Source organism: Mustela erminea, chromosome 8 (assembly GCF_009829155.1).
Source record: "Mustela erminea isolate mMusErm1 chromosome 8, mMusErm1.Pri, whole genome shotgun sequence".
Taxonomy (NCBI): domain Eukaryota; kingdom Metazoa; phylum Chordata; class Mammalia; order Carnivora; family Mustelidae; genus Mustela; species Mustela erminea.
Genome location: NC_045621.1, coordinates 27796893 through 27824874, shown reverse-complemented (window position 1 = coordinate 27824874; position 27982 = coordinate 27796893). Strand labels below are relative to the sequence as shown.

Here is a 27982-nt window from a genome sequence, read left to right as displayed (position 1 = left end):
AGCTCTACCTGCTGGCTCCCACTGGCTCCCTTCCGTCCTGACGGGCAGCGCCGCCTGTGAGCTCACAGTGGGTTGCCTTGGCAGGAGATGTGATGTCATGGGGTCTTTTTTGGCCTGAAAAACTGCCTGGATTCCAGGCCTCCCAGGGGGCAAGATTGGGGAGGACGGGAGGGGTGGAAGGGAGGAGGGTGTGAGGAATTTCTGGACAGAATGTTCCTCCGGAGGCTGAGTCCGCATTCTGCGCCAGACCCCTCCCCCTAGCCTGGGCTTGGGCATCTACCCCTCCCCCCGCCATGGCCCTTGCCTTTTCCGTCCTCCACAGCAGCAGCCCACAGATACATTTTTTCCCAGCCCACCCTCCCTGAAGGCCACCAACGTGTCATATGCACGAACCTCTGGGCATCTTCCCAGCCACCCAGCCCCTTGAGCCCACACGGTTAGGGGTGGGTATGCATGCACGGAGGGGGCGTGCATGTCTTTTTTTGGAAAAGAAAAAAAAAAACTTAAGCAAAGGATGTGCAGTTTCCCTTATCCGCCCTGTGGTTCACAACCCCTCACATTCAGGAAGTTCTCGCTGATGTCTGATCTCAGTGTCTCCTACTGCCGTCCACTTCCTCCTCTTCCTATGGCAGTGGACTGAAGGAGTCTCTTCCTCCCGAGGCCCCGAGAAGGTTCCACTCTAAGTCACAGAGAGCTTGCTCCCGATGGGAGGGCTGTTGACCGAGAGGAACTTTTAGTGAGTGAGGGTCTTCGTCAGGGAGAGGAGAACGAACCCAGTATGGAGCGAGGCCAGGTCAAAGACCAGCTGTGCAATGTTGGGCAAGTTACTGAACCTCTTGGGCCTTTCATCTCAACTGCAAAGTGGGGTCATGCTTACCTCCCCTGGGCGGTTCCGAGGACCTATGATCGTGGAAGTAAAGAACTTGGTATTGTACCCAGATCATTAGCACTTTGGGAACTGTGATTGTTAGCACATTGCTGTTATGAAAAGGTACCCCCCCCACCCCCAAAGCTGGGCAGGAAGAGGCCAGGCAGGGGAGGCACGCAGGGTGGGACACTTGAGGGGGCCTGGCTGTCAGCGTTGTGTGGATGCACGTCCAGCAAACTGAGAGTGAACGCCTCCTGAACTTTCCTGCCCAAAGCTCCTCACCCCAGTCCCTGGTTTTGAGACCCTAGAGCAGAGTGAACTGGGAAGCACAAGGTGTGGCCATCAAGGGACACCAGGTCCAAACCCTGCCTCCTGCTTGGAGTTGTCCTGCCTGAGGGCCAAGAGTATTCTGGAAGACCCCTGGTGGGGCTGTGCGTTGGCTGCCCTCAGCTTTGGAAGGCCTGGGGTCCTGAAGAATGAGGTTTTGTTGGGATGCCTGGGTGGCTCAGTTGAGTAAGAGTCTGCCTTCAGCTCAGGTCATGGTCTCAGGGTCCTGGGATCGAGCCTCGTCTCTGGCTCCCTGCTCTGTGGGGAGTCTGCTTCTCCCTCTCCCTCTGCCTTCTCCTTGGCTTTCTCCCTCTTGCTGTCTCACAAATAAGTACATAAAATCTTTAAAAAAAAAAAAAAGCCAAAGACTTTGTCCTGGGCTTAGGTGTCCTGGTCTAGATGTGGGGGTGCTGTCTCTGTCTGGGTTCCATGGGCCATATCCTTCTGCAGCCGAGCCTAAGGGGGAGGGAAGAGGAGTGCCCGCAGGGAGGCATTCCGCTAACCGGGCCAGCAGACGAGGCACGCAGGCGAGGGGCAGAAGGTGAGCTCAGCAGGGGGCTCTCCTTTACCTGGGTGCCAACCCCAGTCTGGCCACAGACCCCACTGTGAGAGGTGGGGCGTCGTGCCTCTCTGTACCTCAGTTTCCGCATCTGTGAAACAGGGAGGGAGGAGATGGCTCTTCCCAGAGCCGGTGTTCTGAGGAGTGGTATGCAAGGATGGGCTGTGTCCTGGCCCAGATCCAAGCAAAGATGGAACTTAGAGACCTTTGCTCCAGAAGGGCCGGGGGTGCCGCGTCGTCAGCGGTGAGCAAGGTCAGGGGGTTGGGGAAGAGAGTGAGGGGCTCTCCTGGTCGGCTCACTCAGCTGGTATTTGCTGAGGGCCTACAGTGTGCGAGGCTGAGTCCTAGGCTCTGGAGGCTGTGGGCACTTACGTGCTAGCAGGGAAGGAAGACCCTAAGTGAGATCAGGAAGCAAAATACATCGTGTGCCAGAGAGTGAGGAGTTCTAAGGAGAAAAATAAACCGTGCCACGGGGACAAAGGACATGTTTGCGTGGGTGTGTCCAAGGTGGGTAACAGCCCAGGCCGAGTGGGGCTCTCTGACCGTTGGCTCTGGCTTTGGACCCACAGCTCGGGTGTTCTGGAAGCTTGCCTACAGCATCGCCGGGGGCCTGGGGCAAGGTGGGGGCAGCGTCGCGGGAGAGCCTGCCCTCATGCAACCTGCCTCTTGCCCTTTTCATTCCCAGTAGCCCCAGAGCTGGCAGTGGCTGGGAAGCAGGGAAGCAGGGAGGGCTTCCATCCTGGGAGGACTGGGCCGGAGGAGAGGGGTGGGGAGCTTGGCCAGCATGCTGGGCCCTGTCTGCAAACGCTGCGTGGGGGAAAACACGGGGCGTGTCACTCTGGATGGGCTTTTGGAAATGTTTGCCTTCCCAGGGAGCACCTTGACCAGTAAGTTGCAGGCATCTGTGGGCTGTCCTGGGGAAGGGGTGAGGGCAGGGGAGCTGCTGTTCAAAGGCTGCTGGCTGGGAGGGAAGTTTCTCCAGCTGGGCGGAGGCCTGTGTTTTCTAATATTGGCTCCCGTCTCCCCGGTTTGCGTCGTGCCAGACTGGGGAGGGGGGGGACAGAGCAGGAGGGTCAAGGTGGGGCGGCCTGGGCCTCTGGAGCTTGTAGCAGGGTGTGGGTGAGAAATGACAGCTGACATTAATGAGAGCTTCCTAAGGACAGGCCCCGCTCTAAGCGCTTCATGTGTTCCGTCCCATTTGGTGCTCACAAAACAGCACCCTGCAGGCCTGGTGAGGGGCCCCGAGGACAAAGTGACCTGCCTGAGCTCACACGGGACAGGAATCAGAGTGAGTTAGGACTCGGCCCCGGACGTTACGGCTGACGCTGTTCGCTTAGACCCGTGGTTTTCTAAGTGTCATTCCCAGGTCTGGAAACCTTTGAGAAAGGCACGTTCTTAGGTCCCACTAGGTTAGACCCTCCTGGCAGGGCCTGTCCCCTGTGTGTCCACAGCCCTCCAGGTGATTCTGAGGGCTGTTCAGGGCTGCTGGCTCACGTTCTGTTCTGCCCAGAGTCCGGGCCTCTTAGGAGGCTTCACCCAGAGCAGGATGAGGGGCTCTTCAGGGCCTGTCGTGGGCCTGGGGCAGTGCTTTGTCTCTGTTTCTCCCTCCCACCCCACTTCTGTCCTTTCTGACCACCCCCATCTAGGCAGGCTGGTGAAGAGAGAGGGGTTTGGGGTTGAGAGATCTGGATTCAAATCACAGTCCTACGGTGTGGAATCTGCATGTAGAAGGCTCCTGGGATCTGCTCTCCTGGTTCTCCGCCTCACCTGGAGGCCAGAGCCGCCCAGAGAAGACACGAGCCTAGGGTCAGAGGTCCCTGCCCGGTGGCCTGTGGCTCGGGAGTGGGGGCTAGGAGGGGATTGGGGGAGGACTGGGGTCTTCCAAGAGGGTGGAACGTGGCATCTTTTCCTCTCCGGAGCCATCCTCAGGCTCCAGGTGGGCTGACCTGGGGGTTGGGAGGGCCCCACTGACTTGCCTTCCCACCTCCTGCTCTGTTCTCGGGTCTTGTCTTCCTCCACTATCTAAGCTGCCTTGGAAAGCAGTTTTGACCTCAGCTCTCCATCCTCCAGGCTTTAGGGGGAAAGGAGTCCAGGCTGTTTCCTGAAAGAGTACTGCTACCTTGACCTCCACTGGCTCTTTTCCTCCATGCCCATCTTGGCCCTGCTGTCCTCCCTGATGGCAAAGCCTTTCAGAGGCCCTTCTGGCCATTACCCTGTCTTCTTCAGGGGTGAGGGGCTCACCAGGAATGGGGTTAGGGTGGGCATTTCTATTCTGAGTCACCGGCTCCTGAGCTGGCCCCTGTTCATCTTGGCAAAGGCTTTGCTTCCTCACCTTCACGGTCAAGCTCTTGTCCTTCTGTGTGACTCAGGGGACCATGGAACCACTTCACTGGGCTGGTAATGGAGCCCCAGAGACTGGAGGCACGAAGTGGACCTGGAGTGGGAAGTTTCTCTCCCGTTACGGGAGAGTCCAAGGAGCCCGCTTCTCAGGATGCCATTAGTAGAAAGCACGTCTGTTGGTCCTGGCTGGGAAGGGGTGGCACTGGCTTGTGGGACAGGCTCAGTCCACAGGGGTTATTGGTGGCCTCTACACATCCACCCCAGTCCCTGGCGTGAGGGACATGACCACGGAACTTCCTACAGTGCTGCTTTGAATCTGTTTAGGCAGGTGGGATAAGACTCACCAAACCGTATTGGGGAACGAGACGTATTGCCGCGATGAGAGTATTTGTACCCTAAGGACCAGATACGTCGCCCAGAGGGCAGGCTTACTGGAGTCCCAAGATGGGAGGAAGTCCTTCTTGCTGGGTGTCCAGGAATGGCCTTGTGGGGGGAGATGACAGCTCGTCAGAAAAGAGCATGGGCAGGGGAGCCGTCCCACAAGCAAAGGGCTGGATGGCGAATAAGCAAGGGGATCTTGGGGACAGGTCTGGATGGGGCCAAGCTCTGGGGCACTGGGGTCTGCGAGTGGCCAGGGCTTATGGTGGGGGGCCTTGGAAGCCCACAGAAGTTAAGACTCTGGCAGGCCTTGTCCTGGGCTGTGGTGATTTCACAGCAAGAGCCTGAAGTCCCAGGATGGGGTATAAATCCTATTGTCACCAGGAGTAGTCGATGACTTTACCACTCCTTTAACCTCCTCTTCTGTGAAGTGGGGCTCAGGGGAGCTCGTGGGACCTACCCCCCTGGGTTCTTGTCGTGAATAAATGAGCCGGTGTGGGTGAAGGTGTCTGGCCCAGAGGTACAGGTGTGACTTTTACCTGCTCTGGGTTCCCTTTTGAGGGGTCAGCACTGAGTCAGAGGCCTTGGTGAGATTTGCCGAGCTGGGTGGTTCTAGTACCAGTAAGATTGTTTTTCATTTTCCCAACTGCCTCCCAAGCTTGGGGTGAGCCAGGTTAAGTCTGAGCCTTGGGCTGATGCCATGGGGCCGGCTTCAGGAGGCATTCCGCCCATGCGGCCACCAGCCCTGGGGAGAGAGCCAATCCATGGCTCTTCGCCCTGAGGCCTCACACTGGTTTCTCCCTGTGTTCACAGCCCATCAACACTGAGAGCGCCCCGAAGAATGTAGCCGACACGGTGAGTGACAGCAGGTGGGCTGGGTGGCGGGGAACACCCTGGGCCAACGTGGGGAGGCCCAAAGGCAGAAGGGCGATATGGGGGGAAGGTGAACACAGATGTCTGGGGATACCCATTTGGAGTCGATTTGGGGAACTTGGGGGAGAGTGATGAGGATGTGGGTCACGTTGGGAGCCAGGCACGTGACCTCACTCGTGTGTTCGGAAATGGATTGCTCGGGAAGTAGGCAGGTGGGAGAGGCCCGTGGTTTAATGTGGGTTTCTTTATCAAATATGCAGAGTGCGAGAAAGCCGGGCAGATGTTTCCAAACAGATCTTTCTGACTTAGCAGAAAGACAGGCAGTTTCCCCGTTTCCTCCGGGCTGCGTGGAGGAGGAAGGGAAGAGAGTGGGCGGGTCCTGCAGTGGAGAAGCTGAGGCTGGCAGCCAAGGGACATCTCCTGGCCTTGGCCCGGGCTCAGTAGTGGGCTTCCGGTCAGAGGGCTTGCGTTCAGATCCTGCCTCTGCCAGGCTTCTAATCGTGCGACTGTTGGCAAGTCCTGGGCTTGTGTGTGCCTCAGTATATCACGTGCAGAATGGGAACAGGAAGATCTCCCGGGAAAGCGGTCGGGAGACACAGGCGAGAGGGTTGGTTAGCTCTGAGGGGCTTTTAGTGGACAAAGAAATGCTAAACAGGGGCATCTGGGTGACTCAGTCCTTAAGTGTCTGCTTTCCACTTAGGTCATGATCCCAGGGTCCTGGGATCGAGCCCCATATCAGGCTCCCTGCTCAGTAGGAAGCCTGCTTCTCCCTCTCCCACTGCCCCCGCTTGAGTTCCCTCTCTTGCTGTGTCTCTCTCTGTCAAATAAATAAAATCTTTTTAAAAAATGCTAAAGAAACAGCTAAGTTCCTCCAAGGCCCTTCTGCCAGCCCCCTCACCCTCCCACCCCTGCCAGACCCAGGAGGTCAGAAACCAGGGTGCCCTTTGAATACTTTCCTTGCTCTGATTGCCTTTTCTCTGTCTCCAGGGAGAAGGAGCTTTCCGGGGTGGAAACACACGGAAAAGTCTTGAGGAAGACGTAAGTGTGGGGATGGGGAAGGGGAGAAGGTCCCGTACCTGTCCCATTTGGTGGAGCATCCCTTGCCTCCTTTCCAGAAGGGCGGGCTGGAGTCACTCAGCTCTGTGGCCGAGCAGGGGAGGAGGGGCTGGGATGGTGAACAGGCCCCATGTACTTCTGCACTGGGCCTCCGTCTGGCTTTGGCTTCCAGCTTGGCTGGCTCTGGAGCTCATTTGCCCACCGCTTTGCCAGACCTCTGTGCTGCCGGGTGGGTGGCGGGGAAGGCGGAGAGGGAGGGCTCTTGGAGGCCTGGCGTGGTGGTGAGCAGTCACCAAGGTAAGACCAAGGGAAATGGGCAAAAGGACTAAGGGCCAAGGTGCAGAAGGACTTGTGGGCTCTCAGGGTCATCAGACCTTGGGGTATTGCAGGCTTGGCTTCTTGGGAGAATGGAGCCTTTGAAAATGTCAGAGTCTTCTGTGTGATTTCAATGCCTTCGATTCAGGAGCAGCCTGGAAGGTGGGCCAAGCCAGCTGAGCCCTCTGGGCTCCTCTTGCCATGCATTTTTGGTAGAGGTCAAGGGGCAGATTCCTACAATGGAAAGACCCCAGGGAAGGGCAGAAGGGGCTCTTTCAGGACCTTACTTTGAGCAATGCTTGTGTCTGGGCTTGTCCTCACATCCCTGGGGGAGACACCCCCCAGCACTGGGCCTTGCTCTTTCTTCCCCACCCTCCTCTGACAGTTTGCCCCTCTGTTGGCCTCTCCATCCTTGCCCGCCCTGCTCTGCAGAGGAACAGGGAGTGGTTTTGGCGGTTGGCACGGGGGGAGCTGTTGATGGCATGAGGCCCTATCATCTGACAGCTGCCTGACCCATGGTGGGGAGGGCCCCGGAGGGAGGTGCTGGGGCCGCAGGAGACAGCTCCCGTAGGCAGCCACACTTCTGTGGGGAGCCTGCCACTGTCGCATTGCCCTGGGGCCCGCCCTGCGAGGCCAAGGCGTTCCCCAGCTGCATAGCCTGTCCGGAGTGGGAGCATGCCTCCTAAATTAGTGGGGAAATCTCTGTTCAAGGTATGCATGGGTCCCCTGGGCTCAGAGTGCAAGTGTCGGGAGGGACTTTGGTCCAAGTCTGTGATATTTCTGGGGCTGGGGTGTGGGTCAGAAATTAATTTTTGTGTGAACCTGCTACTGAGGACGAACAAACTTAATGCACATAGAACATATAATATGTGCTCAATAAATATTAGCCATTCTTATTACTATTCTTTTGACTAAGGGCCGGGAGGTGGACTGGGTTTTTATTTATATATTTATTTATCCCTCCTGCCCCCTCCCCCCCAATGGCACATGCTCTGGTCTTAGTTGTTAGATGGGAAAATAGAGACTTGAAAGGGCTCAGTGACTTGGTGAGGGCCTTCTGCATCCCTTTCTGGGTCTGCTGCTTGGATCTGGTGTTACCGGCTCTCCGAACCCTTGACCCGGGGATGCTGTGTGAACCAAACCTTTTACAGTAGTCTGAGCACATTTAAAAGCCAAGTCCTAATGCTGCTGTTTCCCACAACTCCAGCCTGGGCCAGACGTAGCTGGTCAGGGAAAGCTATAGCAAGAGAGAGGGAAGTTAGACATCATGAAGGACTTTTTGACACTATGGTGGGTATGACCTTGGTCCTGGGGAAGAAAGAAGTGGCCCTTTATTTGGGACAGAACGTTATTTTAGAAGAAAATTTTGTTGATTTGGGATGAGGGTGTGTGTGTGTCTGGGTGTGCCATGGTGGGTAAGGGTTGTGTCCTGTCTGGATGTGGGGTGGGGGACAACATGAATCTTAGTTTAGCCAGTCTAGTGAAGGGAGCAGATTCTAGAATGGCCTGTGTACTGCAGAGGAGGCAAGACCTCACTTTTGAAGTTCCCAGACACCTGTCCCAGGTTGGGTGCTCCTGGGGTCATTAGTCCACACCTGCCCAGCCTGGGGCCCCCCTGCAGTCTGGCCCGTGTGAGGAGACCGGTTTCAGAGGCTGAGCCGTTGCAACCCTGGGCCTCCTGGCATGCTTGTGTGCCTGTTTGTTGAGCTGTTTTCCTGGCTCTGGCCCATGGCCCAGGACTCACAGGCGGGAATGGCTGTTTTCCTCTAGCAGGGCTGGTGTGTTAGAGAGGTTTGTGGACAGTGTGCTGTGTCGCACTTTGTTTTGGAAAAATCCAGGCTGGTGGGCAGGAAGGAGAGAGGAAGGGGTGTGGCTGGAGGGGCTGGCGGGGGTGGAGGGGGTGGCCACAGCCCCCAGAGGAAAGGTAGGAATGGGGATGGGCCCCTGACATAGATTGGGCACCAGTTTCTGGCTGCCTGACATGGCCCCTGGTGTTTCATAAAGACCCTCCTCCCAACTGGGCCCCCTAGGGACTGGGGCTCAGGAAACGCCTTTTCTTTTGGTCCTGAGCTGTTGTGTTTGGTCTGTGGACCTCAAAGGCAGGCAGGACTCTTCCCACACAGTTGATTTTGCTCTAAACCGACCCCACCCAAGTCCTGAGGTTCCCGCTCCTTGCTGTACAGTGGAGAAGGCAGGATTGGAACCTAGGGCCGCAGACCTTGAGCTGCTCAGGAGTGTCTGAGTGGTGGTCGGCAAGGAGGACCGAGGCAAAAAGAGTTGGTTGGATCTGCAGGAGGAGGGGTGGGGGTGAGACACCAGGAGGAACTTCCCGAGAGTAAGAGAAGCAAGACCACTATTTTGGCAGGGGTAGGGGGGCTGGGGTGGAGTTTCCTTTCATGCTGTTCTCTCCCTGAGACAGCGACCATGATCTGGGTCTTTACAGGGAGTGAGTTCTTGGTGCCTAGGGAGTTGAATTGAAGTTGTCTTATTGATCTCGGTCTTGGGAGGGGCCAGGAGGAAGTGGACGCCTGGGGGGCCAAAGGGTTCGGACAGCCCCAGACAGGAGAAAAATGAGATTACCCGAGGACAGAGAATTTACTTTTCTTTTTAAAATAAAATCTTTGTAGGACTCTTTGTAAAGCCGTCTGGTAGTTTTCCTTGGAAGCTTTAGGTGGAACAGGTAGATCTCGTGAAATCCCATGAGCGCTGGGCTGTACCCATTTTACAGATGGGTTGGTTCATAATAGTGTCTTCCTTCATGGAATAGAAGTTCTCTGAGGTCAGGGACTTCACCTGGTCCCTGTATGTGCCTTGTATGTTGCCTGGCACACAGTGGGTGGCACCCAGTGAGGGCTCTCAGGAAGAGGGCTTAAGCACTCTGATGGGTAGCAGAGATGACCTGTGTGTCCCACTCACTCCCAGCCTCCCAGAAAGAGCCTGCATGCGGAGGTATGCAGCAGTGGGGGGCCTTTCTCTGGCTACCTGTGTGAGGTCACCTGTGCGTTTTGGAGCATTAGGCCGTGCTGGCTCGCACCCCCTAGCCCCGCAACGGCGTGTGAGTCTCCATGTCCACTGGACTCAGACTTGTCACCCGTCTCTGTCTGCTTTCTGCCAGCAAGCGTCACATGTCCCCAAACTCTGCGGAAAACAGGAAGCCCCGTCTGTGAGAGGACAGCCCAGTGATTCAACAGGGGATGACCATCCAGCTGTTCCCATCCCTGTCATCTGGTGGGGTCATGGCCCACGGCAGATCCCTCCCCTGCCTCTCCTGCCCTGGCCAGCCTGGGGGAGCACAGCGGCTTGGACTTTGTCTTATCACCTCTGGAGGCGGCATGGCCAGACTCTGTTGGGGCCAAGTTTTTATTTATCTTTCCTGACTTTTTTGGGGTGGGGAAGCTGAGGAATGTGGAGTGTTGTAACGTTGGGAGGGGGGGTGGAGAAACGGGATCCAGCTCTCCTGCCCCATTCTTCCTTTTCACCCCGGGTCCCGGGAGGCTCCTGGCACCCCTTGGCTCCCCAGTCCCCACGCCAAGCCAGTCTCAATATCGCATTGTCTCCCCACAGCTTCATGGGTAGGGACCTGTGGCCCAAGTCACACCTTGAGCCTCAGCTACTGCTGTGGCTTCCAGTGTTTGAGTCCCCCAAACGTAGCTGTGGGTCGGCAGCAGATGAGACGTGAGGGGCTATTTATAGCAGGAATCCCTGGGGCCTGGAGCAGGGCCTGGGGCCTGGGGAGGTTCAGCGACTCCTCATCAGGGACCAGTGAGATCAAGACGGATGGAGTGTCGGGTCTCTTATGTTCCTCTGGGTAGGTCGTCTTGTAACAGCCCGGTTTGGGGCTTGAAAACCAAACACGATCCCTCCTTACCACCCTCTACTCGCGCCCCCATGCCTGACTCATGTAAACCCAAGTCGTCAGGGCCAGGGGGTTGTGGAGACAGAAACTTCCCACGCCGACAGTCCCATTTGGCTCTCTGTTCCTCCCGCTGCTGTCACAGAGGCTGAGCAGTGGTGGGCCAGCTGTAGCCCACACAGAGGGGGCTCTGGTTGCAGCCTTCTCTGGGGGCCGGATGGAGAGCCCTCCCATTTGCGGGGCTGCCCTGATTTCGGGCCCAGCCGGGAGGCAGGCCTTCGAGCCTACCATGCACCCCTGCCTGGTAGGTGCCGCAGGGCCCTGGCAGAGGCTGGAAGGCGCTCCTCTGTTCCGGGCCCCCAGAGACTGAGGGCGAAACCCAGAGACTGAGGGCGAATCCTGCCAGTTGTCGACTTCCCCGGGACTTGGGGTGGGGTGGTGAGTCGCTGCTTCAGTTTCCCCTCTTCCCGGCAGACTGTGGTCCTGTTCCTTCAAGAGGTGGTTGCAGCTTGGAGGTTGGGAGAGGCTGGGAGGCACGGGGAGGTTTGGAAGATGCCAGTGGGCTCTGAGGGCTCTGGCCGGGCCTGGGAGCTAGAAACTGGGCCTTTGGGCATCAGGTGAGGTGGCTGTTGGGGTGGGCGGCAGCTTGCGGCAGAGGCGATGCAGGCCTTGATTTTCTGTAGAGGTGAATAATGGTTCTATCTCTAACCCTTTAATTGGGTCAGATGTAAGAACAGTAACACTGCATAAGTGACCCATATGCCTACTTCCTTTTCATCATCAAACCACTCGGTAAGGACTGCCTCATTTTCTGTGGGACATTCTGGAAGCTTAGAGCGTCAAGCAGCACAAGATGGCCTGGTGGGGTGCTGCAGGGTCCCAGCCCTGAGCTTTCCTCCCTGCGCCATTGGGTTGTCCTGGGTTGTTTGGGACCCCAGTGTGGGCCCATTTGCCTAATTTTGTGCCAGGGAACCACCTTGGGGATGGGAGCAGCTGAGGAGGTGACAGACAATGGGCAGCGGGTCCTTAAAGTGCGATTTGCTGCCTCACACTGGCCTCGGCTGGTACACACCTCCTCCAGCTACTCTGGACCCCACACCAGTGGCAGCACCTTGCGGGGAGGAATGTGGGGGGGTGGTGGTCGCCAACAAAGGCTCAGAGCCAGGCGGAGGGCTGCTGGACCAGATGTTCCTTCTTTGAGGATTGTGGTCCATCTTTTCCCCCCGGACTTGCTGTGACGCTGTCCAGGGACTCAAGACGAACCGTGTTTCCATCTGCTTAGTGACTGTTTCTTTGTGAGTGTGGACTCCGTGCAGACGGCACCAGCCCAGACCGTGCTCAGCGTTTGGGATTTCTTCCTTCCCCAGGGAAGGGGAAGCTGAGCCCTCTGAGGGCTTGCGTGCACACCCCCGAGGAAATGGCGCTGATGGCTTTTGGCTCTGGGTCGCTGTGTTGCTTGGGTGTTAGGGTGCCTGGGCTGGAATGTTGGCAGAGAGAGGAGAAGGGAATCTGTGTTTGTCCACAGCCCTGACTGCTCCCGTGGCCGGCCCTCTGCCGGGCCCCTCTGTAATGCCGCTTCTCTTTTCTCTGTCCCAGGGCTCTGCCAGAGTCACCCTGAGCGTCCAGCCCCATCCTCAGCCTATCAGGTATGCCTGGCCTGTGGGGGGCCAGGGGCGGGGGTGCCGCAGTGAGGTCACTGTGGGTGTTTCCAGCAAGTCATGCCTTTGGGTTTCTGTGACCGAAGTCATAAAGCCACAGGTAGGGGGTGTGGGAGACATGCCAGCCACAGGGAGAGGATGCCAGTAGCTGCCTGTTTGGAAATGCTCATGTTTTGAGTTTTAGCTTGAAGCCAGGCCTTGAGCTGGATTCTTTATGGTCCCTGCACGATCTCATCTAGTCCTTGCAACAATCTTGCAAGGTAAGTGTTTTGTTTCCGTTCCGCAGATGAAGAAACTGAGTCTCAAAGAGGTGAGGTGACTTGTTAAAGGTCACGCAGCTACCAAGAGGCAAGACCTGGGTGTGCCTTCGGGACTGGCAGGCGTCAAGGCCTGTGCTAGGTCTAGGTCCTTTTTGTGGGCAGGGGTTTTTGGTGTTGGAGGGCTATTTCTAAAAGGAAAGTTCTCTGGCTGGCTGGCTGGCTGGCTGGCAGGGGCTGGGGGAGGGGATGCGTGAAGACTCGGGGTCTTGCTGATCCAGAATCTCTTTTCCTTGTGTCCGGGTTCTGTGGTTTTCTGGCTCAGGCTCTTCCCTTTCTGCCTCCCCTCCACTCCTGAGGCTCCCGAAATGACTGAGAATCTGGCCCTGGAGAAATGGAGCCCCAGGCAGAGAGGGCTGATGTATAGCTAAAGCCCTCAGCCGGTTGTGGCCCGGCGGCCCACAGACAGGGGGGCCTTTTAGAGGATCCCCTTCTTCCCTTGCCCTGAGAACCACCTTGGGGTGGGTGGGTGCAGGGTGCGATGCTGGAGTTGTCCAGGCGGTGGTGCTGTTCTGCCTTGGACTCCCCACCCCACCCCCAAGGCTGCAGTGAGAACCTTATCTTAGGGACAAAGGATGGTGGGGGCTCAGAGGTCAAATTCAAACTGGGCTTCTTGCCACAGCCCACTGGCACCTCTGCCACTTGGCTCCTCTCCTTGCTACCATGGAGAAGTCATACATCACCCTTGGCTCCCCTAGCTCCAAGCCCTAGATACATGCTTGGACTCAGAGTTGATCCTGATGGACATCTGGATTCCGCCAGTGCTGTCTTGTTCCTTGAAATATCCTGCTGGCATTTCTTCGATGCTCTCCCAGTCTTTCCTTTACACTGCTGTAGTGGAAGATTCCCAAAAGGAAATATGAGTGTGGCCTACATAGGATAGAGAGCACAAGTGAGACAGTAGGGGGTTGGGGATAGGGTAAAAAAGTGTGGGGGTAGAAAGGTACGAGGTGCCCCCAGAAGCCTCAGGTATGCCTCGGGATGGAATTTCAGTGTGCGGAGACCCATTGCCCCTTCCTGGGCCCTTGTACTGGAAGAGAAGCTCCGTGAGCTATGAAGGCATGAAGCCCTACCTCCCCTCACCCAGAGCCCAGCCCAGGGCTTCCCACTTCTTTGAAGAGCTCAGATGGTGCTGGGGTCTCTGGGGACCCCCTACCATGGCAGCAGCAAAGACTCAGTGCCCTCTGCTCCCTGGGCCCTTCAAGATCACAGAGGCCACTGCCAAGAAATAGCCTAGGCAGGTGGTGGGAGCTGCCAGACGTGAGGGACAGCCGAGGAACAAAGGGCGGGAACTGGCCTGCCTCTGGGGAGGGCTGGAATGGGCACTGTGGTCTGGCTTACCTGGAGCCCAGTGAGAATGTCACCTGAGCTGCTCTTTTCCCCAGGAAGACTCCCCACCCTCTGTATAGCTCGGGAGCAAGGGGAGGGCAGCCTGCTACTCAGCCCTGGGATGCTAGAGAGCACCCAGCTCAGGCTCTCCTTCCTCTTCAAGATCTGTCCCGGGATCCTTTGAGAGATGGCTGCCAGACCAGGTGGCCACGGTGTGTCGGGAGGCTGAGCTGCACTCTTGGCTACCTCCTGTCCTGGCCCTGACCTCTGGGTTCACAGGTTGAAGGCAGCGCTGACAGGGTGGATGGGCACTTAGGACTATTGTCATGACAGAAATGGCCCGAGATCCTGCCAGCCCCCGGCCGGGTACACCAAGGCTCCCAGGCTGGCCTTGCTGACTGCACGGGCCTGGCCAGGGGAGACCCCAGGCTTGGCTCTGGGTCAGGGGAGATCAAAGTCTCCTGGGATGGAATTGGGGGCCCCACGTGGTGTGCAGGGACTACAGCTACCTGAACCTTGCCCTGCGGACCTGGGTCCCGACCTGGACCCCCTTCTGCCCCCTGTCTCTCCAGAAACATGAGTGTGACCCGGGCCATGGAGGACAGCTGTGAGCTGGACCTAGTGTACGTCACCGAGAGGATCATCGCCGTCTCCTTCCCCAGCACGGCCAATGAGGAGAACTTCCGGAGCAACCTCCGAGAGGTGGCCCAGATGCTCAAGTCCAAGCATGGCGGCAGCTACCTGGTGAGGAGGGGCCCGGTGCCCCCATCCTTTCTGCTCGCCACCCCCTTGCTTCAGGTGTCCCCCAGGGCCAACTCCCTCTCCTTCCCGTGATTTATGTGCCTTGCTTGTGGCCCGAATCTCCACTCACTCTCCGGCCCCACTTTGCTGGGAGGCGTGTGTCACAGCTGGAATGCGGCACCTGGACCCGAGTCCTGTGTGCATGCATGCCTCTGTGTGTGTCTGTGTGTGTGTGTGTGTGCACGTGCACTGAGTTCATGTTATCGAGCATTCCCTCTGAGGCGGGCCCTGTTCTAACTGGTGTCCACATATTTAACCTCGAGCTAGCTCTAGAAATCAGGTTGAGCTGGAGCGCAGTGGGGGTAAGGGGGTCTGCCTCAGGTGACAGCATTGGGAAGTGACAGAGCTGAGGTCTGAGGGCAGAGTTGTGGCACGGCCATCTTGTGGGACCTCATGTGGCTGGCACTGGGGCAGGGCCTGGCCCAGGAGGAGTGCCGCATGGACGTGGAGGAGGGGGCCAGTGGTGTTCTCTGATGTCAGAGGGCTGGCTTGTGAGATCAGGCCCAGAGGAGGGCTCGGTTCCACTTTACAGGGAAGCACCTGTGGGGTTGGGCTGGACCCACAGACGGGACGGGGCAGGCTCAATGCGATGTGAGCCGAGGCAGGCAGTGGGAGGCCATATTCGGTTCCTAGGGCTGACACATAACACATGACCATAGCTGGCTGGTCTATAAATGATAGGATTAATTTTTTCACAGTTCTGGAAGCTAGAAGTCCAGATAAAGATGTTGGGAGGGCCACACCCCTTCCTGGGCTCTGGTGCTTCCCAGCAATCCTCGGTGACCTTGATTGGTAGCTCTATCACTCCCATCACTCTGCCTCTGTCCACACACGGCCTGCCTTCTTTCCTGGCTCTCTCTGTGCCTCCTCATCTCATCTTATAAGGACACCAGACATCGGATCCCGGGCCTGCCCTAAATCCAGGATGACCTCATCTTGAGATCCTTAAGTACTTACATCAGTAAAGGCTCTGTTTCCTAATAAGGTCACATTGTGAAGTTCCAGGTGGATGTGAATCTTTGTGGGATGCTGCTGAACCCACAGAGGTCTGTCCGTCAGCCATGGTGGGCATTGTTGAGGACTCTGATTCAGACATTGGAAGAGTCCTGGGTTTGAATGTAGGCTCTGCTCTGATGCACTTTACCTCACAAAACCTTAGTTTGTGCATCTGTAAAATGGGTCTAATTACACCACCCACCTCTTGTGGTGGTTGAGAGGATTAAGCCCTCTGCTAGATGTAAAGGCCTCAGCGTGGGCTGGCCGACTGGGGACACTGGAGTGGGACCTGTTGTTAATGTGCTAAAGTGTGAGCTCTTGTGGGGTCCAAGAATGGCCTGGTAGCCCTCTGAGATTGTTCCCAGTCAGGAGTCTAGGATCCTGTGGGTCTCTGTGCTGTGCTGCCCTCCCTTTGTCTTACCCACAGCTGTGGGTCCTTTTTTCTCCCCAGGAAGATGGCAATTCTGTGCCTCTCCTTTGGAGGTGGAAAAGGGAATTCCAGGGACTGGGGGGAATCCTGTGGGACATGGTGAGGTGTTGGAGGGCATCTGCGGGGAGAGGGGTGTTGAGGGTCAGAGAGGGCCCACTCGGGGCGATTTTCCCCCTCTGAGGGAGGGTGTCCCACTGCACAACTGTTGCATTTTTGGGTGATGAGGTTCTGACATTGACGTGGGAAGTGGAAACGAGAGACGGCCAAATACTTGTCAGTTAACCCTCCTGGACTCCCGTTCGGGGTATGAAGACACTCACCTTGCAGGGGGCATGTGGGACCCGAGACAGGCTGCGTCCGTCCCCTTCTTGTCTTCAGTTCTGGGTGTCTGTCTGCTCCCTGAGGGGAGTGGCTGTGTCTATATACTTCCCTCTCCCCCTCTTTACCCTGAGAACCTGTAGAGCTCTTGTCGATCAGCGTGTGTGTGTGTGTGTGGGTGTGTGTGTGGGTGTGTCTGATGGGACGCCATTGCAAGCTCTTGCACGGGTAGAATTTTCACCGAGGGCGGCATGCGGGGGGAGGAGAGAAAGAGACAGAGAGACAGAAGACAGCGGATACTATCTCACAATCTCTTCCTTTTCCTCCCAGCTTTTCAACCTCTCTGAGCGGAGGCCGGACATCACAAAGCTCCACGCCAAGGTGAGCCGATGCCGATCCGGGGTGGGGGCTTCCCATTGCCTGGAAGAGAAGGAGAATAGATAGGCTCTGTCTCCCTGTGGTTCCCGCTTTAGAATCTGGGGGGAAGTGCTGAGACCCTTCTGCCGATCCTATTCTGGGTCTGTGTCATCTTCTCTTTAGAACAAGGAAAAGACTGTGTTTGTTGTGTTTGCAGTACAAATTGCTGAGAGCCAAGCTGGATGCAGTGATTTCCTACCCAGCTCTGGCCCCCTGGGGTGCACAGAGTATTTCTGGGGTGAGGCTGGAGCTATGAAATTTCTAGCCATATTGAAATGCATTTTGCATTTAAACTGGCTGGGAATTGCCTACGGCCTGTTTTCACTTACTGCTCAGCAGGCTGAGCGCAGGGCTTTGCACAGATGTGCTTGGGCTCCCGGATTCTGGCGCCCATTTACTTTGTGACCCTGGGCAGGTGACAGTTCTCTGGGCCTCAGTTCGCACCTCTGATAGTGGACAGGCTAGATGAGATGTGCTCTCTTGGCTCTTCTGAGCAAGAATTCTCTCTCCGTTTAATGATGTGTGAGTTAAAAGTTTCGAGGAGCCTGAAGGCTGCTGTTCAGTTCTGCCCTCTGTCCCCTTCAGGCTTCTCTTGGCTGGCCTGGAAAGCCCATGGTTTGTGTGTCCGGGCTGGAAAAGAGGTGTCACCGGCTGGGGGCCCTTGACTTCCCCTCTTTGTCCCTGAGCCAGGCCTTGGGGTTGTCTGTGGGAGGAGAGTTTGGGGGAAGTACTGGGGGGCCCCAGCACGTTTTGGAGTCAGAATCACGTGGAAGGGATCTTGCAGTCATTGACTTTACAGCACATATGGGGAAACTGAGGCCAGGACAGAGGCCATGATTTGCCAGAGGCCCTAGTGCGAGGCAATGTGAGAGCTGAGACTCGGGCCCTGGGTCTCTGGTCCTGGGTGGGTGTCCTCTGCATCCGCACCCTCGCCTGCCCTCTCGGCTGATGGGCAGGGCAGGAAGCAAGGTGGGTGGCTGCTGTTGTGGCCCCTGGGTGTGGGGTATGTGCCCCCTCCCCTTAGCTCTGGTCCACTCTCTGGGACTTCCATCCCTTCTCACTCATGGCTTGGACTGTAGGTACTGGAATTTGGCTGGCCTGACCTTCACACCCCTGCCCTGGAGAAGATCTGCAGTGTCTGCAAGGCCATGGACACTTGGCTCAACGCAGACCCTCACAACGTCGTTGTTCTACACAATAAGGTCAGAGTAGGGGGTACGCCGGGTGTGCGTGTTCGCCTATGTGTGTGCATGTGTACACATGTGCCTATGTGGTCATACATGTGCACATGCGTGGATGTGGCCTTGGATGAGTGTGTGTGCCTGACTGTATCATTGGACTGTGTGAGTGTGCAAGTCTGTGTGTTTTCTCCTTTCTAGGAGATAGTAGCTTCTGTCCCAGGGGGCACCCCAAGAAATGAGCTTGTGGGGCCCTCAAGGGTAGTAGATGATCAGCTGTATTTCTTCTCTTTGAGACTCAGCTTGACCTGCTTTCCTCCCTTGCATTTCCTTCCTCCATCCAGTTCTCCCTTAGAACCACACCCCTCTCTCCAGCCACTGCCCCCCTTTTCTCCAGGCTTCCGGATGGGCTCTGGGGCAGGAGGGCTGACTTACAAATAAAGACTTTGTGTTTGGGGTTCTTTTAGGGAAACCGAGGCAGGATAGGCGTTGTTATTGCGGCTTACATGCACTACAGCAACATTTCTGCCAGGTAAGAGCCCCCCGTTCTTTGCATATTGTCAGTGGGAACCCCCTCTGCCCATCCTTCCTTGGCCTCTCCCTTCCTTGGAGTTCACAGGTGCTGGGGATGGGGTGGAGGAGCCCACAGACGAAGTCTACAGCTCTGAGGCAGGTGGCTGTGCGTACTGGGGGGCGGGAGAAGGGAAAGTTCCTCCCTCTACTGGGAGCACTGGTGGGAGCAGCTTTGGGAGGCAGGCCCATCTCTGGACACCCCATCCCACCACCATGTCGGGGCCACTTTTCCTTGGCAAAAGGTTTTCTGTTTTCCCAAGTGAGCTGGTGAGGGAGTCAGAAAGAAATGCTGGCTCAGATCTGGGTCTGGCAGAACCATCTAGAAGTGATCTTATCCTTGTGGGCCTCAATAAGGACTTTGGTGTTTAGGATGGGATGTCCTTGGGGAGTTAGGAACAGAGGGGCTACATCATCTGTCTTTTTTTTTTTTTTATGATCTCTTTGCAGATAGATAAAATGTTCTATGGAGGCTTAGATGGTAGTTTTGTGACTTTAAGAAACTCAACCCAGTCTAATGTTCCCTTCATGGTGAACGTTTCCTGTGTACCCACTGTGTGTCCCTGTGTATCGAGTTCTTTGTAGATGTTATTTCACTTAATTGCCATAACAAGCTTCAAGAAGACACTGGTCACTCGCATTTGACAGGAAAGGCAGTCAGGTTCAGAAAGGTTAAATAACCTGATTCAGGACACAGGGCTGAGGAGTGAGTGGCAGACTTGCTATGGGAACCCAGGCTGTCTGGCTCCAAAGCCCGCATGCTGAGGCCTGCAGCATACAGGATGGAGAGATGCTGGGGCACCCTTTTCCTGAATGCTGCTCAGTATAGGGTGGCTGGAGGGCTCTATAGGTCTGGGAGAGCAGGGCTGGGGAGGCAAGGGGCTGTCGGCCATAGGAGTTGGCTCCTCTGAGCACCTGTCTCTCCCCGCAGCGCTGATCAGGCCCTGGACCGGTTTGCCATGAAGCGGTTCTATGAGGATAAGATTGTGCCCATTGGCCAGCCATCCCAGAGAAGGTGGGTCTCCAGGGTTCACAGCCAGTGCCTGCGTGTGTGTTTGTGTGAGCTTGCTATCCAGGCTGGGGTTGGAATAACCATGCCTCGTCGGGGGGGGGGGGGGGGTCGTGTACCGAACGTGCATATTCAGGTGCTATCCTGGACTGGTGTGAGCTCAGGGACACTGGTGAGCCCAGGGGCAGTTGTGTGCACCCATAGGTAGGCATGGCCATTGACTCCTGAGGCCAGTAATGGAGAGCAATGGGGCCATTGGTGGGGGACACATTGGTCTGGGTGCCAGAAGGCAGCTTGTATAAGAAGGCGGTGTTATTCTTGCTTCCGGGCTTCGATGAGCCTACAGGAGGCAGACGTCCTAGCCACCTGCCCTGGAGAGGTCAGAGATTCTTACCATAAAGGTCATCTTCTGCTGGAAGAGCTTTAAAAATTTACCCAGGGGCTCTCAAGCACGTGGTCTCGTTGGAGTCCGTGGCAGCCTAGGCAGAAAGTAAGGCAGAGATGGTTCATTCATCCACCAGACAAGGTTCAGGTTCTCTGCTGCTTTCTAAGTGCTGGAGACATCTAGTTGAACAGGACAAAGTGCTTTGTCCTCAGTGAACTGATATCCCATTGGGAAGGATGGACCTCGCACTGTAGGTAGACCGACAGGACGATTTCAGTAATGGCTGGTGCTAGGAGAGGAAGAGGACGGAGTGGGTTAGACCTGATGGAGGAGGTTGGGGCTATTTAGTGAAGGGGATCAAGGAACACCGGTCAGAGCTGGTGGCTTTGAGGCCAAACCTGAGTAATGATGAGCTACCGTATGACCATCCAGGGCATATCCCTATTTTACAGATGAGAAGCCTGAGCCTAGGGAGGGGACTCAACATGGCCAGGATCCGTAGCGAGTAGGCGCAGAGCTGGGAGGTACTCAGGGGCCTGTAAGTCAGGCCAGGCCGGGGATCCCCCTGGTCTCATGCCACCCCCAGTCCTGAGGGCTGGATTCTGCTCTGTGGATAACGCGCTGTGTAATGATGGTGGCTGGTCCACAGGTGAGCACAGGTAGAGTCAGGGCTAGTGGGCTGTGGGGAGGCTGCCGGTGAGGGCGAGGCAGAAGCCCAGGCCCAGAGGGGAGAACTAGAGATGGGGAATGGGGTGCAGCCACTGTGTAGCCGGAGAGGGGGGCCCGCCACCAGTCCGTGTCCATGATGGGCTACACTGCTCCATGCGCTGCGGCTGTGCTGGCTGTTTCAGCAGGACACGAGCCATCAATGTACTTTCAGGTCGTGAGAAGTACTTGGAAGGGGGGGAAATCCCAAACAGAACATGATGGCTTTGAGAGCGATGCGGTGGGCACAGGGGTTAAACTTGGGAAGAAAGTGACGCGTGGGGTGGGCGAGTTCTGAGGGGAGGAAGGAAGCATCCGGGGGCAGGTCTGCGGTAACCACGCAAGAGGGAAGAGCAAGCAGGCTGGCCTGGGGCCAAAGCATCCCCCTGGCTTTTCTAGCCCCTCTGAACGCTGACGGGGCCAGCAGGAGCCCCTGGCCTCTCCCTGCTGGGGTTCCCCGTCTTCTCCCCCATCACCCCACCTTGCTTGCCTTGTTAGAAGGCTGCTGGCTCTGCCAGTGACTGTGTCTGCCATTGTAGCGGGGAGTCCAAGCAGAAGTGAGTCCCCAGACCCGGTCTCCGGATCAGCCATCAGAAACCGGATGTCCACATGCAGAAAATTCTGGCTGGGCTGCCAGACGTAGCAGCTGTGGATTGAAGAGAGTCTTTCCCAGGGAGGAAAGATGCTGTCGTTCAAGTACCCACTTGCCGCATAAGACTGGTGGCCTTGGTCACGAGTCTCGCCGAGAAGGAGCAACGGCACCATGTAGCTTGGAGGAAGTGGGTGGAGCAGCCATGTCCCTGTAGCTGAAAGCCTGGGGACTGGGCTCTGTGTCCCCTCTCAGCAGTAGGAGTGTCTGGCGAGTCCACAGTGTGCCGCACCCGCTCACACTGCACGTGGCCGGGGGCGGGGGCATCTACATTATTTGTCTGCCTGGCAGCTTGTATCTGCAAGCGCATCTGCTTATGGGCGGGCAGTTCTGTCTGGGCCCGTGTGAAAGTGCGGCTGTTGGCTTCAGTGCGTATTTGTTGCCACTTTCCCGCCTTCTGGGCAGTGTCATTTGTAGGGAATGGATCAGTTGGAGGAGAGGAGGGGGGAGTGGCTTTGCCTGCAACTCCCCCATTCATTGTCACCCCACCCCAGACTCATTGTCCTCAGCACACAGACACATCCTGTTGGCACGGGCTGGAGATCTGATAGGAACCGCCATTCCAGATTTCCGGTTTGAGTAACGGGGCTGGGGGCTGGGCAGGGGCTGAATAGGAACTGGTGGTGCCCATCAGATTATCTGGCTTGGGGAGTGCGAGGCGGCCCCACCCAGGCCCAGGGACAGAGGCCTGCAGGCCTGGTGGGTCAAGGAGCCGAGAGACAGGAGGGGGCTGTTGTCATGGTCATGGGGGTTCTGGTTCCAACAGCCTCAGAGAGCCCCCTTGCCCCTCGCGGAGTCTTAGGGTTAGTTCTGATTGGTCTGGCTGACCCAGCTCACGTCCTCTGGCCATTCAGACAAGGAGGACGCCTCAACCAAGCCCCAGCAGAAGGACCGACCTTTCTTTCTGGCAGGTGCACTGAAATTCAGACGGTTTTTCCTCTCTCCCTGCCCACCCCAGTTTTGTGTGTTCTTGCTAAGGGTCAGCAACTCTTTCTGGACCCCATTGCCCCTCTCTTCTAGAAGGAATAGAGATGCGTTAATTCTTGCATTCTTCCAGTAAGATCCAGAAAGTATTGGGGAGTCTTGACCCTAGGGATAGGAATGCTAGTGGAAGTTAAGTGTCTTTCAATACCATATATAGAGGGAGATTTCATACACTTCAGTGCGATGTAAAATAATTAATTATTAAGCTCTTACTGTTTGCTGGACTGTCATGTGGCTGGTGGGTCTGTCAGGGCAGAACTGGGGCACTGGGTGTAAATGTAAGTTTGGTTTAAGCTTTGTGTGAGAGTATTAGAGATGTCTGATGGTTGATCAGGCCGCCGTGTGCAGTAGCACGCAGCTTAATGATGTGAGGGATGTCAGGGGTGTGTGGGAAGAGTTTTGGTCCAGCAGGAGGTTTTTGGGCTGGGAGTGAAGCTGGAACGAGATGCTCATGGTGACCACCAGGGGGCGCCAGAGGACCCCCCCCCCCCCCCCCCAGCAGTCCTATGGGTTTGATGCAGCTCCTAGTTGAGCAGTTCCTGCCTGTCCTCCCTACCTGGGACTCCAGGCAGCTAGGAAGGACTGTGCTGGGGCGCAGACCCCAGCTTCCAGGTGACCTAGGAGAGTGGGGGGTGGGTGGGCTGGGCAGGGCCAGAAGAGAGACGAGGATGGCCCTGCTCTAGGACAAGGCTCCAGGCGGACGCTGCCTCTCTCTCCCTGCCCCCAGGTACGTGCACTACTTCAGTGGCCTGCTCTCTGGCTCCATCAAAATGAACAACAAGCCCTTGTTTCTGCACCACGTGATCATGCATGGCATCCCCAACTTTGAGTCTAAAGGAGGTACCTGCCCGAGCCCTCTGGCTTCCCTCCCCTCCTGGCTCCCACCTTCTTTTCTCAAGAGGCAGCCTTAAGGCATTAAAACGTGGGCTTGGGTGGGAGTCTGGACCGCACCACCTCCTGAGCCTTCTCCGAGCTCCGGGTCGCTTCATGGGATTGACTCTGGCGGTGCCGGCTGGTGTGGGAAGTTGCATGTGGCCATGGTTTTTCTAAACTCGGAAATGCCTCCCAGATGAAAAGCTAGTATTTCTTCCTCCTTTCTCTTTTCATCTCTCCTTCCTACTTCTGCTCTCCCCAGCCTTTCCTTCCTTCCCCAACTCCCCCTGCCCCCACACCATGCCCGCTAACACCACCCTCCCTTACAGGGTGTCGGCCCTTTCTCCGGATCTACCAGGCCATGCAGCCTGTCTACACATCTGGCATCTAGTAGGTATTCCGCGGGAATGAGAGGCCGGGGATGCTCGAGGCCAGGGCCTGAGGCCCAGGCCCAGGGACAAGAGTGTGGGGAGATGGGGCCAGGACTTCTGGGAGGATCTCATCTGGCAGAGAGACAGAGGCAGCAAGCCTTCCCAGCAGCCCTCTGGCAGGGGGAGCAGGGAGTAAACGCAAGGCCTGCCCCCCTCAGCAGCTCTCTTTCTCTCCGCTCCCCTCTCCCCCAGTAATGTCCAAGGAGACAGCCAGACCAGCATCTGCATCACCATCGAGCCTGGGCTGCTCTTGAAGGGAGACATCTTGGTGAGCGCTGCCCCTCTGTCTCAAGCCCCCTCCTCCCTGTTTATTGTTTCTCCTTTCTTCCATCTTCCTGCTCCCCTCCTAACAGGATTGTCACTCTTGTCACACCAGCCGAGGGGCCGTAGGTCCTCAGGGCTCCTGCAAGGCCTTCCCCTGCCTCAGAGCTGAATATCCCTTCTCCTGTGCTTATCTCTTGTTCTAGAATATCTCCAGGGAAATATCTCTCTGTGTGAGCTGTTACCGTCTTGCTTCCTGTGGTGACAGGACTTCCTCAACTCTAACTTTAGTCTTTCCTTCTGCAATTTAAATTCGCTCCTTCTTTTTCCATTCTGTGTGCAGGAACTTCTTGGGAGGACAGTGTTGTCCCCAAAGGACAAGATTGGCCTCCAACATTCTGTTTTCTGGAAGTTTCCCCAGATAGCTTTAAGATTCTATATGGTATTGGTGACCTCTCCCTCATTAGGCTTGGGGGAGCCCTGGGGTCTTAGTCATGGAGCTAATAAGGAGCTCCCTGAGATCTGATTTCCCCTCCTCGGGCCCCTGATGGGCTCTGCTCTCCTTCCCACCAGCTGAAGTGCTACCACAAGAAGTTCCGGAGCCCAGCCCGCGATGTCATCTTCCGTGTGCAGTTCCACACCTGTGCCATCCATGACCTGGGGGTTGTCTTTGGGAAGGAAGACCTTGATGATGCCTTCAAAGGTGAGCTCACTGAATAGAGACATAGACCCAACAGAGAATAATGCCATAAGGTAGAAGAGTGATAATGGAGGAACTACGGCAGCAGTGAAGAGGGAACCATTTCCTGAGGGAGGGAGAAATGGTTAGGGAGGTGTCTTCCTTTGCTTCTTTATCTATTTAAGGTTTTGTCTGTATCACATTGAAACTTGGGACAATATCCATATCCATTCACCCATTAACTCATCCACTCACCCATCCATCCATCCACTCATCCAAATGCATCCACCCATCCACTCCAAATCCATCCATCCACTCTTCTAAATCCATCCACTCACCCGTTCGTCTGTCCATCTATCCGCCTACCCATCTAAATCTGTCCATCCGCCCACCCACTCATCAATCCACCTATCCATCCAAATCCATCCATCCATCCTCCAAGAAATACCTGGGGGTCTATATGTGCCAGGCATGTGCTAGACCCTGGGATTACAAGGAGGAAGAAGTCAGGCCCTACCCTCAGGGAGCTCGCAGTTCCGTGGGAGAAAGAGACACACAAGTGGGGTACTATGAAGTGATGCATACAGTGATAGAGACATGTACAGGGATGACAGGCGGTCACCATCCCTCCTGGAATTTCTCTTCCCACAAGTGGTGGATGGTAGAATCTTTGTCCAGACTGCACTTAGGCCAAGAGCAGAGAATAGAGCTGGGGCTTGGAGGGTGGGGGAAGGGAGCTGAGAGGAGCCTGACCCCCCCCCAACCCACACACACACACAATGTAGTCTGGTTCTTGCAGTAGAAGAATGCTTCTGTGATGAGTTTCCTCTGTACAGGAGCCGGGAGGGCAGAAACAGAAGATGCCATCATAATTACAGAGCGGAATGTTAGCGTTATCAGTCTTAACAGGGAAACATAAAGGGACAGCAGACAACATCAAGGGTGGAGTCCGTAGAGGCAGGGAAAGTGGGGGCACAAACTTTCTCCTCTTATACAAGGGAGTCAGCGGACACCATGGACAATAGCTCAAGAAATAGAGGCTTAGCTGTAGTATTTAAAGTTTCGAAGGCAATCAGAATAAATACTACTCCTACTACTATCAGAATTAATAAGGGAGATAGGAGTGAAATAATGGGCCAAGTTCATTATCTTCCTAGTGGTAAATCAAGGGAGATTACTTGAAATTGGTGTATCAGGAAATGGTGGCATAAAAATAGTGGTGGTGATTTAGAGTCTTAAGGTAACAGCTTGTAGAACAAGAAATAGAAATGGGAATGGTTATTTCAGGCAAGTAAGACTGGGGCCAAAGGTGGGCAAGAGGCCTATTTCATTATCTATCTATCTATATATTTTTTATATATATGTGTATATAGTATTATAGTATTATTAACCATATATGTGCATATTATTTAATCTCTCTAGAAAGATTAAAGTTGGAGTCCTTTTTGGGAATTAATTGCTCATTTTTGTTTTTCCTTCCCCCTTTTCAGATGATCGATTTCCAGAATATGGCAAAGTAGAATTTGTATTTTCTTATGGACCAGAGAAAATTCAAGGTATAAGCTTATTAGAGTTCATTTTTCTACCCCGTTGTCTCTATCCTAATCTGTCCTCTCTCTACTTTCACAGTTCTCCCACTCATGTGCTCTACAATTATCAAGTTGCCTGTGAATGGGAGGCAGGCCAACAGTAAAGGATCTGGGTATCATAGTGGACCCCCAGCTAAACATGAACCAGTGACTTAATCTTTGGATAATAAAAATAAAAGAGCCAACCAAGAGGTGCTGGGCTGGGTATACTGCTGGTCCCATTAGGTCACCATCCCATTATATTCCAAGACTGAGGGCTGTGGCAGATGGAAGGAGGGGCTGAAGGCACATTCAGGGGTACTAGCTGCATGAGTAGTATTTATGAAAACTGAGGTGGCTCAACCTGAAGATGAGAAGCCTGGTTTAATAATAGTTGTGACGCCTTTAAACTTGTTATATGTGGAGACCAGTTGTTCTCTATCCTATTGAGAACAGAATGAGACAAGATGAAGTTAGGCTATAGGCGGAGGAGGGACTCTGGGAAGATTCAAGGAAGGCCTGCCAGGTCAGGAAAGGGACTTGCCCCAGGAGGCGAGGCTTGTGGCTCATGTGGTCTTCATGTTTCTATGGGTACATAGGAGAGGCTGCTTTTCCCCTCAGATTTCTGCCTGGAGCTGGGAACACCTTAAGTGGGAGGCAGGGGGATGGCTCAGATGACCTTGTATCCTCTCAGTGTCATGGCCATGACTTCCCTGCTGTCCTGACCCCATGCCGCTCATCACCAACCTCTTCTACACCCCCCCTGACTCCAGGGGTAGCCTTTCTGGTCTCCTGGCACTGCCACAAGGGCCTCTGGGACACACAAAGGAAGAGGCAGACACCTAGCCAGAGGGCCCCCCAGGTTTCTCCTCGGGGTGGGTCTTCATTCCTCAGTGTCCTGTCTTGATTTACCTCTATAACCGGGTATGAGCCTTTTCAGGAATGCAAGGAACCAGGGGTGCTTAGGTGGCTCAGTCAGTTGAGTGTCTGACTCTTGATTTTAGCTCAGGTTATGATCTCAGGGTCGTGGGATCGAGCCTCGTGTTGGGCTCTGCGCTGGGCGTGGAGCCTGCTTGGGGGTCTCTCTCTCCTTCTCCCTCTGCTCTGCCCTCTATCCTAAAACAAAAAAAACAAAAGAAGAATGCAAGGAGCCAGACTCCTGGGTTCTCTGCCCACTTTGTGCCACTGGCCGCACCCCACCGTGGTCAGGAATAGAAGCCCCTCAGGGAGCAGCCCTGGGAGAGCTGCTGGCTGCCTCTGTTTTTCCAGCTGCTGATCCTTTTTTTTTTTCCCTTTCTCTTCACTGCACTCCTGCCCCATTCCTTCAGGCATGGAACACCTGGAGAATGGGCCAAGTGTGTCCGTGGACTATAACACCTCTGACCCCCTCATCCGCTGGGATTCCTATGACAACTTCGATGGGCATCGAGAGGACGGCATGGAGGGTAGGTGGCACCCAGACTTCCAGCTCCCCTCCCCGCGGCACTGTCCTGCTCCTGTGGTCTCCGTGCTGCTGGTGGGCCATGGCTCTGTACCAGGTTCAGAGGGGAGGCAGAGGCGAGGTCCAGGGCATCTCCGAGAGCTCCCAGTCCCGTGGGGGATGATAAGACAAAACAGATAAGACAAAACAGGAATGTGTGAAACAATGAAGACAGAGCTAAAGAATGCAGGTGAACAACCACTAAGGAACAAATGGCCTGGACTCTGAGACTGGCAGGGGAGGGATTCTCAAGAGCTGGCATGGCCCTGGAGTGGCCTGGGAGGACTCCTTGGAGGAGGTGGCCTTGAGTGGAGCTTGACAGAATTCTTGTGCAGCAAACGCAGCACTTTTTTAGATGTCTTTGAAACCTGCTCT

General features: G+C 55.6%; 1 protein-coding gene across 12 annotated transcripts in view; it reads left to right on the top strand.

The window, feature by feature from the left end:
- The window catches only part of TNS1 (tensin 1), a 178626-nt gene that overhangs the window by 76449 nt on the left and 74195 nt on the right, over positions 1-27982 (top strand). For 8 of the 12 annotated variants that reach the window (XM_032354754.1, XM_032354747.1, XM_032354750.1 and 5 more), the window contains 14 exons: positions 5286-5327; positions 6333-6383; positions 12166-12215; positions 14446-14617; positions 16749-16799; positions 17915-18037; positions 18481-18545; positions 19515-19598; positions 23043-23155; positions 23518-23578; positions 23812-23887; positions 24454-24583; positions 26050-26115; positions 27456-27572. In XM_032354754.1, coding sequence (XP_032210645.1) covers positions 14450-14617; positions 16749-16799; positions 17915-18037; positions 18481-18545; positions 19515-19598; positions 23043-23155; positions 23518-23578; positions 23812-23887; positions 24454-24583; positions 26050-26115; positions 27456-27572 — 1054 coding nt within the window. In that variant the 5' untranslated portion in view covers positions 5286-5327; positions 6333-6383; positions 12166-12215; positions 14446-14449. Of the gene's footprint in view, positions 1-5285; positions 5328-6332; positions 6384-7265; positions 7428-10561; positions 11008-12165; positions 12216-12415; positions 12488-14445; positions 14618-16748; positions 16800-17914; positions 18038-18480; positions 18546-19514; positions 19599-23042; positions 23156-23517; positions 23579-23811; positions 23888-24453; positions 24584-26049; positions 26116-27455; positions 27573-27982 lie in introns of those variants that run through there. The other 4 variants (XM_032354749.1, XM_032354755.1, XM_032354756.1 and 1 more) reach the window with 4 other exon arrangements.